The sequence below is a fragment of the Physeter macrocephalus genome, chromosome 2 (assembly GCF_002837175.3).
Source record: "Physeter macrocephalus isolate SW-GA chromosome 2, ASM283717v5, whole genome shotgun sequence".
Lineage (NCBI taxonomy): Eukaryota > Metazoa > Chordata > Mammalia > Artiodactyla > Physeteridae > Physeter > Physeter macrocephalus.
Window position 1 is genome coordinate 40,604,063 of NC_041215.1, and position 16,862 is coordinate 40,620,924.

Genomic DNA, 16,862 nt, shown 5'->3' on the forward strand with positions numbered 1-16,862 from the left:
TAGTTCCCGTTGTTTTTGGTGTCTGTCCCCAGTGGCTAAGGTTGGTTCAGTGGGTTGTGTAGGCTTCCTGGTGGAGGGGACTAGTGCCTGTGTTCTGGTGGATGAGGCTGGACCTTGTCTTTCTGGTGGGCAGGTCCACGTCTGGTGGTGTGTTTTGGGGTGTCTGTGGCCTTATTATGTTTTTAGGCAGCCTCTCTGCTAATGGGTGGCGTTGTGTTCCTGTCTTGCTAGTTGTTTGGCATACGGTTTCCAGCACTGTAGCTTGCTTGTTGTTGAGTGAAGCTGGGTATTGGTGTTGAGATGGAGATCTCTGGGAGATTTTCGCTGTTTGATATTACGTGGAGCTGGGAGGTCTCTTGTGGACCAATGTCCTGAAGTTGGCTCTCCCACCTCAGAGGCACAGCACTGACTCCTGGCTGCAGCACCAAGAGCCTTTCATCCACGCAGCTCAGAATAAAAGGGAGGAAAAATAGAAAGAAAGAAAGGATAAAATAAAATAAAATAAAGTAAGATAAAATAAAGTTATTAAATAAAAAATAATTACTAAGAAAAAAAGTTTTTAAAGTTAAAAAAAATACGGACGGATAGAATCCTAGGACAAATGGTGAAAGCAAAGCTATACAGACAAAATCTCACACAGCAGCATACACATACACACTCACAAAAAGAGGAAAAGGAGAAAAAATAATATATCTTGCTCCCGAAGTCCACCTCCTCAATTTGGGATGATTCGCTGTCTATTCAGGTTTTCCACTGATGCAGGGTACATCAAGTTAATTGTGGTGATTTAATCCGCTACTCCTAAGGCTGCTGGGAGAAATTTCCCTTTCTCTTCCTTGTTCGCACAGCTCCCGGGGTTCAGCTTTAGATTTGGCCCCGCCTCTGCGTGTAGGTCGCCGGAGGGCGTCTGTTCTTCGCTCAGACAGGACGAGGTTAAAGGAGTAGCTGATTTGGGGGCTCTGGCTCACTCAGGCCGGTGGGAGGGAGGGGTACGGATGCAGGGCGAGCCTGTGGTGGCAGAGGCTGATGTGACGTTGCACCAGCCTGAGGCGTGCCGTGCGTTCTCCTGGGGAAGTTGTCCCTGGATCACGGGACCCTGGCAGTGGCGGGCTGCATAGGCTCCCAGGAGGGGAGGTGTGGAGAGTGACCTGGGCTCGCACACAGGCTTCTTGGTGGCGGTAGCAGCGGCCTTAGCGTCTCATGCCCATCTCTGGGGTCCACGTTGATAGCCGCGGCTCGTGCCCATCTCTGGAGCTCCTTTAAGCAGTGCTCTTAATCCCCTCTCCTCGCGCACCAGGAAACAAAGAGGGAAGAAAAAGTCTCTTGCCTCTTCAGCAGGTCCAGACTTTCCCTGGACTCCCTCCCGGCTAGCCGTCGTGCACGAACCCCTTCAGGCTGTGTTCCCACCGCCAGACCTCTCCCTGCGATCCGACTGAAGTCCAAGCCTCAGCCTCAGCTCCCAGCCCCCGCCTGTCCCAGCAGGCGAGCAGACAAGCCTCTCGGGTTGGTGAGTGCCGGTCGGCACCGATCCTCCATGTGGGAATCTCTCCGCTTTGCCCTCCGCACCCCTGCTGCTGTGCTCTCCTCCGCAGCTCCGAAGCTTCCCCCCTCCGCCACCTGCAGTCTCTGCCTGCGAAGGGGCTTCTAGTGTGTGGAAACCTTTCCTCCTTCACGGCTCCCTCCCACTGGTGCAGGTCCTGTCCCTATTCTTTTGTCTCTGTTTATTCTTTATTGTTTTTCCCTACCCAGGTACATGGGGAGTTTCTTGCCTTTTGGGAGGTCTGAGGTCTTCTGCCAGCGTTTAGTGGGTGCTCAGTACGAGTTGTTCCACGTGTAGATGTATTTCTGATGTATCTGTGGTGAGGAAGGTGATCTCTGCATCTTACTCTTCCGCCATCTTCCCCGCACCAACCTTTTCCTTCTTTTTCAAGACTGTTCTGGCTATTTGGAGTCCCATGAGATTCCATATGAATTTTAGGATGGTCTGTCCTATGTGTGCAAAAAATGTTCTTGGAATTTTGATATGGAGTGCACTGAATCTACAGATCACTTTGGGTAGTACTGTCCTCTTAACAATATTACTCTTTCAATCCATGAACATGGGCTATCTTTTCTTTAGGTACTCTTTCATTTCAGTAACGTTTTGTAGTTTTCAGTGTACACGTTTTTTGCCTCCTTGGTTAAACTTATTCCTAAGTATTTTATTCTCCTTGATGCTATAGTAAAGGAATTCTTGTCTTAATTTCATTTTTGGATTGCTCACTACTAGCGTATAGATGTGCACTTGATCCTTGTTAGTTGATCTCGTATCCTGCAACGTTTCTGAATTCTTTTATTAGCTCCAATAGTTTTACTGTGGAATCTTTAGGGTTTCCTACTTATAAGATCAAGTCATCTTAAACAGAAGTAATTTTACTTCTTCCCTTAGAATTTGGATGCCTATCATTTCTTTTTTCTGCCTAACTGCTCTGCCTAGAACTTCCAATACTATGTTGAATAAAAGTGCTGAAAGCAGGCATCCTTGTCTTGCTCCTCATCTTAGGGGAGTAGAGACTCATCTTCCATTTCTTAACTTTTCTCTTACGCTTCCTATTTTGTACTTTCTTTCCTCCTATGAGAAGAGTTCCTAAATATGATCTTCCCACTCACTAATTTGTCCTTTATTTTAAATTTGTCTCCTTATTTTGCTCTATTCATTAGGATGAATAAGCTTCTCTGGATTATGTGTAACAACAGGAAGAGCTCAACCCTAGTCTGTATCGGCTCCATTTAGCTCTGAGAAATTAGTGGGGGTGTAGGTGAGTCCTAGAGGAGAGGCCCAAGAATCAGAAAACCATAGTCAATCACTTCCCATCCAACAAACAACTTTTCAGGTCTGTGATTCACTCCCATTCCAAAGGGAAAGGGAAAGGAACACTAGATACATTCCTTTCATTATAATGTATCACTCCCTGAGAGTTTGATGGAAGAGGGGTAGGAAATTTAGGTAAAGAAATTTTAAGGGACTTCCCTGGCAATCCAGTGGATAAGACTTCGTCTTCCAATGCAGGGGGTGCAGGTTTGATCCCTGGTCAGGGAGCTAAGATCCTACATGCCTCAGAGCCGAAAAACCAAAACATAAAACAGAAGCAATATTGTAACAAATTCAATAAAGACTTAAAAAAAAAAAAAAAAGGTCCACATTAAAAAAAAAAAGCGCTTCCCTGGTGGTGCAGTGGTTGAGAATCTGCCCGCCAATGCAGGGGACAAGGGTTTGATCCCTGGCCTGGGAAGATCCCACATGCTGCGGAGCAACTAAGCCCGTGTGCCACAACTACTGAGCCTGCGCTCTAGAGCCCGTGAGCCACAACTACTGAGCCCGCATGCCACAACTACTGAAGCCCACGCGCCTAGAGTCCGTGCTCCACAAGAGAAGCCATCACAATGAGAAGCTCATGCACTGCAACGACGAGTAGCCCCCACTCGCCACAAACAAAAAAAAGCCCACTCACAGAAACGAAGACCCAACGCAGCCAAAACTAAAAAAAATTAAATAAATTTTAAAAAAAAGAAATGTTAGGAGTGAGGATTTCTAGAGGTAGAGAACTTTGGGGAGTGCTGTCATGATTTATTCTTGAGGACACAGTCAGGGGGCAGATGCCAAATATCAAGACAACAATGGAGGTAAAGATTAAGACCTGAATTCAAACATTTGAACATATTTTTTCTACTAACGTAATGGAAAAGAGAAACATGGACAAAGGAAGGGAAGAGACAGCTGTAACTGGAAATGACAAAGAAAGCTTTTGATTTTAAATCATACTTACAATAACTAAGCCCCAGAGCAGCGCTAACAAACTTAAATAGAAAACAGCAATTACGCAAAAAATTTGCAAATGGCAATGATCCTAGAAGGAACACAAAATATTTCTAAATTATAGCAGGAAGTCACAGAAATATTTACTTATCTGGTACTAAAGTTACATGCTTCCATTACCTTCATTCTAAGGTGCATTTCTAGAACCAATATCAGATTCCATCAACATTCTGTATTTGCTTCAAAGACCAAAGGGAAGCCTGGCTCCCTTATTCGGCTCTCATCCTCATCTTTATTCTGCCAAAGCATCATCTGCCAGCTTCCTGAAACATGGGAGCTGTGTTTTGAGAAAAGAGAGAATGGGCTTCTGCCAGCTGGGTAGGTGCCTCCTCAGAATAAAAATCTTTTCAAGGGTATGTATTGCCTCCTTAATAGAGGCTAATTATAGGCCAACCGATAGTGAACACAAGGTATTTGCAGGTTCCTGATGTTAATCATGCTCAATCTAACAGAAATCTGACATTTCAAAATGAGAATCTCCCAAAACATCTTAATTTGAAATTCCGGGATAGCATGAATATTTTTAAAACTTTCACCTGGAGTCCAGTCAGCATGAAAAAGAACTATACTGCTTCATGAAAATAAGCCTCAGACAAGAAGTAAATAAGTTAACTGCAGTAATGTTGATCTCATAAAAATTTCAGATTCTAACCCAGAAATAAAATGCATCACTGACGAACTGGAAAATGTGGTCTTGATAATATTATCCTGGGTGAGTGAAAACGTGACTCAATCATAATTTTTAAAAATACCAATCTGTTACTATCAACCCTAGAAATGGTTCCTAAATCAGTTGGCTCTATCCCATTACATTTGTTTTTTCTTGTTTTTAATATTGTCTCTACGGACTTCCCTGGTGGTGCAGTGGTTAAGAATCCACCTGCCAATGCAGGGGACACGGGTTCAACCCCTGATCCTGGAAGATCCCACATGCCGTGGAGCAACTAAGCCCGTGCACCACAACTACTGAGCCTGCGCTCTAGAGCCTGCGAGCCACAACTACTGAAGCCTGTGCACCTAGAGCCTGTGCTCCGCTACAAGAGAAGCCACTGCAATGAGAAGCCCGCACGCAGCATCGAAGACCCAATGCAGCAAAAAATAAATAATTAAAAAAAATATTGTCTCTAAAAAAATTTTTTATTGAAGTATAGCTGATGTACAATATTATATGTTACAGGTGTACAATATAGTGATTCACGATTTTTAAAGGTTATACTCTATACTTATTATAAAATAGTGGCTGTATTCCCTGTGCTGTACAATATATCCTTGTAGCTTATTCATTTTATACAGTCACTTGTACCTCTTAATCCCCTCCCCCTAACTTGCCCCTCTCTTTTTCCCTCTCCCCACTGGTAATCACCAGTCTGTTCTTTATAGCTGTGAGTCTGCTTCTTTTTTGTTGTATTCACTAGTTTGTTTTATTTTTTAGATTCCACATATAAGTGATTATCATACAGTATTTGTCTGTCTCTGACTTATTTCACTTAGCATAACACCCTTCAAGTCCATCTGTGTTGTTGCAAAAGGCAAAATTTCATCCTCTTTAGGGCTGAGTGTTATTCCATTGTATATATGTACCACATCCTCTCTATCCATTCACCTGTTGATGGACACTTGGGTTGCTTCCATGTCTTGGCTATTGTAAATTGTGCTGCTATGAACACTGGGGTGCACGTGTCTTTTTGAATTAGTGTTTTTGTTTCCTTCCCATTCCATACTCTCTTAAGGGTTTTTCATTTCATTACGCACTTAATAATTCACAGGAAATAACATTTTTGACATAATATATCATTCAATTCCATTCAACAATTACTGGACAGACACCTATTATGCATTAGTTGCTCGAGATATATAGATGAATATATGTACACTTCTTTTCCTAAAGCAATCACAAGGTTCTCACTAAGAATAAAATCATATACAACTAGTTTAAACACAATAAATATGAGTGTTATCCTTGAAGTATTGACAAAATGCTAAGGAAGTGAGGGTGAGTTAAGTCTGCTTAAAACTAGTAAAGCCTTCAGAGGAATTTATATCTGAAATTGGGCCTGGAAGGGCTGATACAACTCTGCCACCTTAGGTAAAAACAAAATGAAGAAAGATATGAAGTCCTGACAGTCTATGGTGGGGTTGAGGACAGAGACAGACTCGAGGCAGGCAAGAGTTAGAAGACAAAGTGGCAGAAGCTGCCAATGTGATTCTTCCTAAAACTGCAAAACAGAATGCCACTCTCATCCTTAAAAAATTATTCCTCTTCCTCTACAGATTAAAGTGCAAATTCCAGAGCATAAACAGTCTTCCCTGCTGTTCCTTGCTCACTCTTACAGCCTTATCTCCTGTCACTCCAGCATTTTCACCTGCTTACAATTTCCCTAGTAAGTCATACCTCTGAGCCTTAGCAAAATGCAGTTCTTTCTGCTCAGAACAGACCTTTAGGTCTCCAATGAACTCTGACTTCAAGAATGAGTACATCTAAGTTACCTTCCAAAAAGCCAGACCCTGAATCCTCCTTCCTGTGCTACTTTGTACCTATAATTCCAGTGAGTATAAACCCTATGCATAGGCACAGAGTTGTAAAATAGTCTACCGTGTCTGGGCAAAGAGTAAGAAGGTCCAATGTGGCCACAGTGTGTAGAATAGGGATGTGAAATCCCTGATCCCAGGGTCGACATCCTATTTAGTTTCATACACCCTCTCATCTTGCAGCTACTGAATACGAACCAAGCAGAAAACAAAAAGTGAAACAAAGATCCACACAGCTCTGGCAAACTACAGTTTCATTTTTCAGTTAAATCTAGACTAGTGCCTGCTATTTATATTCTTTTCTTTCCTAACAAATTCCTCTAGGTCACCACCTCATTCAGACACAGTCCTCACTTCATAACCTCTTTTGCGGAAGATTAAGACCATCAAGAGAGCATCTTCCCATTAGTCTTCTATCTTTCTCAGCATAAGATGGTATTCCTCCTAGAACGTTCCTCCTATCATTTCTACCTGTGTATGTAAAACCATTTCGACAAACTCAGATCTCCCCTATCCAGCCATGCTCTAGCTGCCGTGCTATTTTCTTTCTTCCTTGCCAAATCTCACGTGTCAATCCCCCGTTTTCCCTTCATGCACTCCCTCAGACAACTAAACAATATTTATTAAGCACCCACTGGGTACAAGGGACTACAAGAGAAACAAAAAATATAAGATTGTCCCTAATAATTCCTTTAAACCTTCTGAAATATGGCTCCCAAACATATCCCACTGAAGCTCTTTTCCTCATCTCATCCCTTTACCCCTTCTCTGCATGACAGCCGACTACCCTCTCCTGATCTTCCACACAATCAACATTATCCTCTACACCAGAGTGAGAATTATATTTTACTCATTTCTAACCTACATTGTCCACCCCCATATCCACGTACAAAGCATTTCTTCCACTGCAAACTCACAGCCACAGTTATTCTGCAGCCCCATCATCGTGTGCCTTTATTACTGTAGTCTCTTATTTTTTTTCCCTGTAATGAATCAAGCATATCACCTTTAAATCAAAGTTATATGTCATTTTTATCATGTTTCTTAACGATTAAAAAAACTTTAAGTGGAATAAAACACAAGTATACAAAAATCCATGCATTCTTAAACAGCTGAGATATAAATCACACACCACACCACTCACCCATTAAAAGTATGTAATTCAAACGTGTATTCACAGATATATACAACCATCCCCATACTTAATTTTAGAAAATCTTCATCGCCTCAAAAAGAAACCTCACATCCTTCAGCTACTGGCCCCAACCACCCTTCGCACCATCCCCTCGGTCCCCACCCATCTGCTCTAAGCAACCTCTAACGTCCTTTTTTTTCCCCCTTTGGATTTCTCTATTCTGGACTTTCATGCGAATGGAATCACATAATATATGGTCTTTTGTGACTGGCTTCTTTCACCTAGCATAATGTTTTCAAAGTTCATCCATGTAGCATGTATCAGTACCATTTCCTTTACGGTCAAGTACTGATAGTATTCCATTATACAGATATAACACATTTTGTTTATCTGTTCATCTGCTAACACTTACCTGCCTGGGCTGCTTCTACCTTCTGGCTATTCAGAATGATGCTGCTATGGACACCTGTGTACAAGTTTTTGTGTAAACGTGTTTCCAATTCTCTTCGGCATATACCTAGAAGTGGAACTGCCAGATCACGTGGTAACTGTGTTTAATCATTTGAGGAACTGCCAGACTGTTTTCCAGAGCGGCAGCTGGCCCACCTTAACGCTCCTGCTAAAACATGTAAGAGGCTTCAGACTGCTCCACATCCTCACCAACACTTGATATTACCTGGCACTGTTATTTTAGCCTTCCTAGTTGGTGTGAAGTAGTATCTCATGTTTTTTATTTGCATTTCTCTGACAACTAATGATGTCAAGCATTTCATGTGCTTCTTGGTCATTTGCATATCCTATTTGGAGGAATGTCTATTCAGATCCTTTGCCCATTTTTAAATTGGGTTATTTGCCTTTTTATTATTGGGTTCTAACAATTTTTCACATGTTCTAGTTACTTATCAGATATATAATTTTCAAATACTTCCTCTCATTCTGTGAGAGTCTTTTCACTCTCTTGATGGTGTCCTTTGAGGCACAAAGGTTATAATTTTGATTAAGTCCAATTTATTTATTCTTTTCTTGTTCATGCTTTTGTTATCATATTCAAGAAACTGGTATCAAATCCAAGGTCATGAAGATTTATCCCTGCATTTTCTTCTAAGAGTATTATAGTCTTATGTTTAGGACTTTGATCCATTTTGAGTTAATTTCTGTATATTTAGGAATTAAGGGTCCAACTTCATTCTTTTGCATGTGGCTACTCAATTCTAGCACCTCTTGTTGAAAAGACCATTTTTTCCCTCATCAAATGGCTCTGGCACCCTGTCAAAAATCAACTGAGGGCTTCCCTGGTGGCGCAGTGGCTGAGAGTCCGCCTGCCGACGCAGGGGACATGGGTTCGTGCCCCGGTCCGGGAAGATTCCACATGCCGCGGAGCGGCTGGGTCCGTGAGCCATGGCCGCTGAGCCTGTGCATCCGGAGCCTGTGCTCCACAACGGGAGAGGCCACAACGGTGAGAGGCCTGCGTACCGCAAAACAAAACAAAACAAACAAAAAAAATCAACTGACCATAGATGTGTGGGTTTATTTCTGGGTTCTCTATTCTATTCCACTGGTCCTTGCGCCAGCAAAGCACACCATCTAGATTACTTGAAAATCAGCTTGTCAATTTCCACAAATAAATCAGCTGATATTCTGGTGGGGATTATGTTCAATCTGTAAATCAGTTTTGGGTATACTGCCATCTCAACAATGTTAAGTCTTACAATTCATGAACACAGAATATTTTTTCAGTTATTTTAAGATACAATGGTCTATATAATTTAAAGATTTCAGCATCTGTATCAGCAAAGTAGATATATAAAAATTATTATCTAATGGTTAATCAAATATTTCCCATTAATTCAAAACTTAGGAGATGCAGAGTTTTACAAGACAGGCTATTTACTAAACAATACTAAGCTCATAAATCGAAGGAGTTACTATGGCATTTCCAAAGAGAAAGTTTAAAAACCAGATAATTAGAAATTTCTACCTGATGCCTTGCCTTTATCATTTACTGAAAGGCACTCTCACTACGTTAATTCCTTAAAAAAAAGAAAGTAGAAGGTATTTAAATTCCTCCCCCAATCTTGAGAGGAAAGGAGAACCGAAGAAAGAAAATGTCCATCACTACTAAGTATATATTAATTTGAAGTATATAGATCTAGATTTCTCTACTTAACTACAGATAATCCCTTGCATATTGCCTGGACAATCATCTGAGTTCCATGCTGCTTGCTATGATCAATACTGATGCTAAGCCCAATGGGAAATAAGTATGTGCTTCATTCAATTTCTAAGGTCAACTCTAGTATGACTCTTCTTTCAGAGTCATACTAGACTGGCTGAGAAGCTAAATCAAAAAAAGGGAAAACCTGGACTTCCCTGGTGGCGCAGTGGTTAAGAATCTGCCTGCCAGTGCAGGGGACATGGGTTCGAGACCTGGTCCGGGAAGATCCCACGTGCCGCGGAGCAACTAAGGCCATGCGCGACAACTACTGAGCCTGTGCTCTAGAGCCCGTGAGCCACAACTACTGAGCCCGTGAGCCACAACTACTGAGCCCGTGTGCCACAACTACTGAGCCCATGTGCCTAGAGCCCGTGCTCCACAACAAGAGAAGCCACTGCAATGAGGAGCCCATGCACTGCAACAAAGAGTAGCCCTCGCTTGCTGAAACTAGAGAAAGCCCATGTGCAGCAACAAAGACCCAACACAGCCCAAAATAAATAAATAAATAAATAAATAAGTTTGTATTAAAAAATTAAAGAAAGAGAGAAAACCTTTTCTTCCCAGAAATTACTATTCTTCTGGCCATTTTCTTTAGTAAGGCAGTTTAGCTGGGAGGGCAATGCCCATTTTATATCCACGCAAGCATCCAGCGTTAGCTTATTAACTCGAGGATTTCCTCTGCGGAGCTGAAAAGGCGACTGCTCTGGCTGCACAGAGACAAATGTAAAACTCCTGGCTTTTTCGCTGCAGCTGTGTGCGTGCAAGGCGGGCTAACATTTCTGGCCTGATGGAGTATCACACACGCCCTCACTGAGCACACCAAGCAAGGGAAACCATTCTAAACCAGTCAGTAGCCATTGATTCTACTTTCCTGGTGTCAGCTTCTCCATCAACACCCTTGAGACTTCATACTTCCAACATTAGGTAATAAGAAACTTCCTTCCACTCTCCTACACAACAGTCTCAAGCTTTTCACCACATACCTAAGCATATTTCAGTGGAATAGTACACAGAACTCTTGAGATACGTATCAAATAAATGAATATGAAAACTACCCTCACAAAGGAGCACATATTGGAACATCAGACAAATCCTCAAGAAGCCCTTACAGGAAGAAAATTTAAATGCACTGAAGTCTTTCAGAATCAAAAACACTGAAAATGCCCAGTCTAATATACAAGTATAATAAATACTCAAAAAAATGACTTCAAAACACTTCCAGATATCCTGTCTTAATTTTATCATACTCCATTATTTTAAAAACGTAAAATGTACATACCTAGTACATTTAAAATTATTCAGTTAATCAGAATATTCGTTTAATAAAACTACCCAGTCCCTTCATCTCTCACTCTGCGAGTCTAAGGCCATCCACGGCTCGTCTGACCACGCACCACTGCAGCACCCAGGCTACCGCTTCGCACTATGGGTTCTTTAATTGCATTTTGGGTGAATGAGTGTGCACTAAAAAGAGTCTGTAGGGAGGGAAGACACTGTGGAACATTCAATGACACTTCAAATTGCACATTTTACAGCTTAGTCACATAAACCTTTTAATACAGGGCAAAGACATGAGAAAGAGATTTGGTATTAGCAAACAGCTCAGAAAGAAGCTCCACACCCCCCATAGAGCTACCTCCCCTCCCCTCAAAAAAAGAGACCTGCAAGGAATAAGTTAACTCCTTTCAGATATATTGGATTGTTTCACACTGTGAGTTATGATTATTCATAACTGCAAAAAAAAATCTCCCCAAAATGTGAATATAATTACAACATCCAATCTTGAAATAAAGATTACAGTGTATGGAAAACCTACCCTGCAAACTACTTTGGGAACAAAGAGATGGGCAGCCAGAGCTGAGGGGTATGAACAAAGTCTTTTTCCTCACTTCATTCCATTAAAACGTCTACAAGCACACCGAAGTGGGCAGGAAGTATTTGTTTCGAGGAAAGTGAGGAGTGTTTTGAAAACTACAAAAAAATACAGAAAACTAAACGTCTTACGGTATCCATGTAAGTATCATCATCGTCCCCAAAGATTCTCACCGCTTTAATACCTGCTCAGCAAGGACTGAAAGCCCCGGGAAGCACACGGCATACTGCCACCATGGAGAACACACAAATACGCACACAGAGGACTCACACCAGCAACTGCCCTAACATCTGAAAGTTCCAGTTAAGTGCCACTAATTCCAGAGAAGTCCCAGAGCTCCAGCTATCGAAGGCCACCCGATCCATGCACCTATGCGGCGGGCGTGGATCCCACCTGCCCAAGTGACCTGATCCCCGGCCCTCCCCGCAGCTCCAGAGACGCACATGACCTCAGCACGAACGTGCAAGTCAGCAAACTGTACCGGCAAGTCCACGCTGACGTCGGTCCCGTCCAGGAGGGACACTCGGCAGGTGATGACGGCCCTCGCGTCCCCAGCCGCAGGGATGTGCGTGGCTGCACGCTGGGCCTCGCGGAGCCGGTCCCTCTCGGCCTGTCTGCGCATCGACCGGCGGCCGAGCGTTCTGCGGAAGAAGCTCAGCATTTTGTCACTGCCAAAGACAGGAAAAGGTGTCAGAGGTCTCCCGCAACTGGCTGTCAGACAAATGGTGAAATTTAGTAAAGTTCTGTGGACACTAGGAGATACGTTATTAAAAGAGCATCTGGTCAAGTAAATTTGAAAAAAATATTATTAATACTGGCTACTTCAGTTGAGTTTTTAAAGACCTTAACCTGAAATAGGGCTACGGCTCACAGCACTTCTAAACTTTCTGGACTTTTTTGTAAGGAGCTAATCTGGTAAGAGAAGGGCAAACATTTATGAAGTTCAACAGGTCTTTTGGGCCAGTAATTTATATGTACAACAGCCAAATACCCCTACAAACATTAGGAGACGATGCCATACACTAAGGTGCCCTTTGATGATAACAACCATCCTAAGAAGTTCCATTTCTTCTCTGACCAGGTTAGCTATTATTAAGTAGCAATTTAAAATCTGTTAATAGTAGAATATTTGATAAAAACTTATATTTGAATTATATTTGTAATAGATGATTATTTTTGTATTTTTACTATGAAATTTCTATAAATTTAATAGTAATTTATAAATTACTATAAAATTTCAGATAGCTTTTCAGTTTACAAAGCCCTCATACATAACGTGTGGCCCAAGTCTCCTTCTCCCCAGGTTTCTTTTCGGGCATTGCTCCCTTTGCACCTTGCTGGCCAGTCTCATTTCAGGGGCCTATCAAAGGTCGCACTTGTCACCGCAGACTTCTAACGCCCTATGTCAGAGAACCCCTCCTAAGTCCTGTTAACTTAACTCCCCCTAACCCTCCCCTGAGGAATATTCTGACATCTAAAGAGTCAGTCACTCCCATCATCACACTTTCACTGAACCTTGAAAATGTTTTTCTGCCTCACTAATCAGATTTTAATTATTCATTTACATGTCCATCTCCTTTATTGTAAGCTCCTTTTTAAAAATTTTTTTAAAATTTACTTACTTATTCATTTATTTATTTACTTAGCTGTGCCGGGTCTTAGTTGCAGCATGCATGCGGGGACCCAGTTCCCCCACCAGGGATCAAACCTAAGCCCCCCTGCTTTGGGAGCGTGGAGCTTTATCCACTGGATCACCAGGGAGGTCCCTATTGTAAGCTCCTTGAGGACACAATTCCTACTTTGAACAGGTAGCCACTCAGCACATTTCATCATCAGATACAACAAACGTTCAGTAAATAATCTTACTGGGTACTCAGAAAAATTCCCCAAATAATACTGTCTTATTTTGATAAGCAAACTAAGGGTCACAGAAATTAAACCACTGACCAAGTCCATTATTTAGTAAATAACTGAAGACAGGGACTCAAACTGATTTTCTGACTCCAAATCTTGGTCTTTCTGCTACATCATAGGACTATTCATGCAAAACTCACATTATACAGATAAGAAATTATCAAAGATCACAGCTAAAAAGATGCTGAATGAAGATACAAACATAAAACATACACGATGAATTTGTTTCTTAAAACTTAATTCAGCATATTCAAGAAATAAATTGCAAAGGGGTAAAAAAATAAGAGCTGCAAAGGAAATTGCAGATTCAAAGAGACTTAAAACACGTATCAAAAAATCACCATGTGTGGGCCTACTTTTAGATCCTAATTCAACTGAAAATTCTTTGAGGTTGTCAGATGTTATCATTGAGGGAAGCTAGGTGAAAAGTATATGGGAACTCTGTACTACTATAACTTCAGCATAAGTCTAAAAGTATTTCAAACTAAAACATTTTCTCAAGTCACGCATTTGTTATTATACATGTAATTTATAAGAAGTCTAGCATAACCAGCTGATAGATGCATTTGTAAACATGATAAAAATAAAAGCTGAAGTGTTAAAATAAATAACATATTTTTAAAAAATTCAGTAGCTATCAATTGAGAATTACAGCCTCATTTTACAAGTACGCATACTCCTATGTAATCAGATAAACTGGCAAACCATGACAGTTGTCATCAGAACTTCCCAAGGACATGACTATACACACACACATCTGAACCCTAACTGGACAGTTTATGATAATCAAGGAAGTACTGCCAACTTTCTTTTGGATAAAACAGTGGTTTTAAAGATACGTTTTAAAAAGAAAGTCTTTATCTTTTAAAAATACATACTGAAAAATTTATAGAAGAATGATGTGATGTCTAGTATTCGCCTCAAAAGAATACAAGGAAGGCAGTTAAGCGGGAAGAGAGAGGACACAAATTGGCCAGATAACTGGCCAACAACTGTTGAGGCTGATGGGTACATGGAGGCTAATTATATTCTTTGGACTACTTCTGTACACGTTGAATTTTTCCATAATAAAAAAGTTTTTTCTAAGGGAAAAGAAGTTCAAAGTGAAATACAACTTTATGGTTCCTAGGGAAGTACATGAATTATAAAACAAGTTTTCTTTCACCTCACCCTACAGACTCACTGGACTTCCCTGGTGGTGCAGTGGTTAAGAATCCGCCTGCCAACGCAGGGGACACGGGTTCGAGCCCTGGTTCAGAAAGATGCCGTGGAGCAACTAAGCCCGTGTGCCACAACTACTGAGCCTGTGCTCTAGAGCCCGCGAGCCACAACTGCTGAGCCCATGGGCCACATCTACTTAAGTCCGTGAGCCTAGAGCCCGTGCTCCGCAACAAGAGAAGCCACCGCAATGAGAAGCCCGCGCACCGCAAGGAGGAGTAACCCTGCTCGCCGCAACTGGAGAGAGCCCATGCGCAGCAACGAAGACCCAATGCCGCCAAAAATTAATTAATTAATTAAAAAAAAACAGACTCACCATACAAGCAGAGTTAACCTGCTAAGGAAAAACACAACTTCTTTCTTATTTATAATTTTAATAACTATGAACTTTGAACTATGGAACTCCATGCCACAAATAACAGATTCTTTCATAAAAGAATATGAAATCACTTACATGAAAACAAATTTCAGATGGACTAAAGAAGTAAAAGAAATGAGTACTAGAAAAAAACAAATATTAGGGTGAAATTCCGCAAAAAATTCTTGAAGGATTAATAGGCAGTTTAATAAAGAACTATCACAAACTGTGAAGATAAACAACCCAGAAGAGAAAGAATAGACAAGATATGAAGAAACAAGGTCTCAAAGATGACATGCAATAAAAATATTCATTACAAAGATGTTCAACCTCACCAGTAACCAAGCAAATCCAAATTTAAAAAATAAGATACTGCCTATCATTTAAAAGACCCTAGATACCCAGTGCTGAAAAGGGTATGTGAAAAACAATCACTCTCACACCACGTCCCCCTGGAGGAAGAAGTCAGCACACTATGAGAAATGTTAATGTGCATACCCTTTCACCCAGCAGTCCTAGGTCTAGCAGGACAGCCTAAAGAAATGTCCCATATGTGCTCCAAGTTACGGAAACAAGAATTTTCAGGGCACGATTAAGACAGTTTTAAATACCTCTATCAACATGCAAGTAGTTAAATGATGGTTCATACAATGGCATACGACACAGTTGTTGTTTTTTTTTAAATGTACATTTATTATTTATTTTTTTAAAGGGCTTCAAATGCTTGGCTTATTTATTTATTTATTTATTTTTGGCTGTGTTGGGTCTTCATTTCTGTGCGAGGGCTTTCTCTAGTTGTGGCAAGCGGGGGCCACTCTTCATCGCGGTGCACGGGCCTCTCACTATCGCGGCCTCTCCCGCTGCGGAGCACAGGCTCCAGACGCGCAGGCTCAGCAGATGTGGCCCACGGGCCCAGTCGCTCCACGGCATGTGGGATCCTCCCAGACCAGGGCTCGAACCCGTGTCCCCTGCACTAGCAGGCAGACTCTCAACCACTGCGCCACCAGGGAAGCCCGACACAGTTGTTTTTAAAGTACAGTTGACACAGACACTGACAAAATCTACAAGTGAAAAATGAAATCAGAAAAAGGAGCATAGTTTACTCCACACTGGGGTGGGGTGCACACATATACATATTCTTACACCTTGTCCACACACAAACGCACGAGAAGGACATGTACACTTAAGCAAGGTTATCTCTGGAGAGGGTCCTGTGGAGGTTCTCAGCTCTTGCATAATACCAACATACGAACACGTCCGAAGTTTAATAAATGTATTGCCGACCCGTTCTCCCACGTCCACCCTCCCCAGCCCCCTCCTTCGAGCCGCAGCAGCGGATTCTGAGCGGCCACCCCGCCGAGCCCTGTGAAGGACCCAGCGTTACCGGCCTGGCTCCCCGCCGCCGGGACCCTCGGGCGCCCACCCCCGCCCCCGCGCTCGCCCCGCTCGGGTCAGGCTTCCACTCAGCCAGAGAGCCCGCAAGTGCCGCCTTTCCCCCAGCTGTTCTGGCTTTCTGGGTGCCCTCTCCACGCCAGCTCCCCGACCCTCTCCTACTTCGCACGGCCACCTTCAGACGGCTGCTTGGAAATGTCTCTTCCTCAGAAAAGCATCCCGTGCCGCCTGAGTTGGGTCTCCTTGCAGCAGCCCTAGTCCGCTCTTTATATAACATTCGAGGGACCTGCAATTAAATGCCACGCCTTCTGTCCATTTTACTGGGTGTTTCCCCCACTAAGCCACACACAAGGACGGGGACCCAGTCCGACT

General features: G+C 42.3%; 1 protein-coding gene across 5 annotated transcripts in view; it reads right to left on the reverse strand.

Annotated features, from left to right (window-relative positions):
- EPB41L5 (erythrocyte membrane protein band 4.1 like 5) overlaps nucleotides 1–16,862 on the reverse strand; it is a 155,795-nt gene that overhangs the window by 137,734 nt on the left and 1,199 nt on the right. For all 5 annotated transcript variants that reach the window (XR_008618334.1, XR_008618335.1, XM_028501578.2 and 2 more), the window contains exon 2: nucleotides 12,090–12,276. Coding sequence is in view for 3 of the 5 variants with exons in the window: in XM_028501578.2 (XP_028357379.1) it covers nucleotides 12,090–12,269 (180 nt within the window). In the remaining 2 variants the exon portion in view is untranslated. The remainder of the gene's footprint in view (nucleotides 1–12,089; nucleotides 12,277–16,862) is intronic.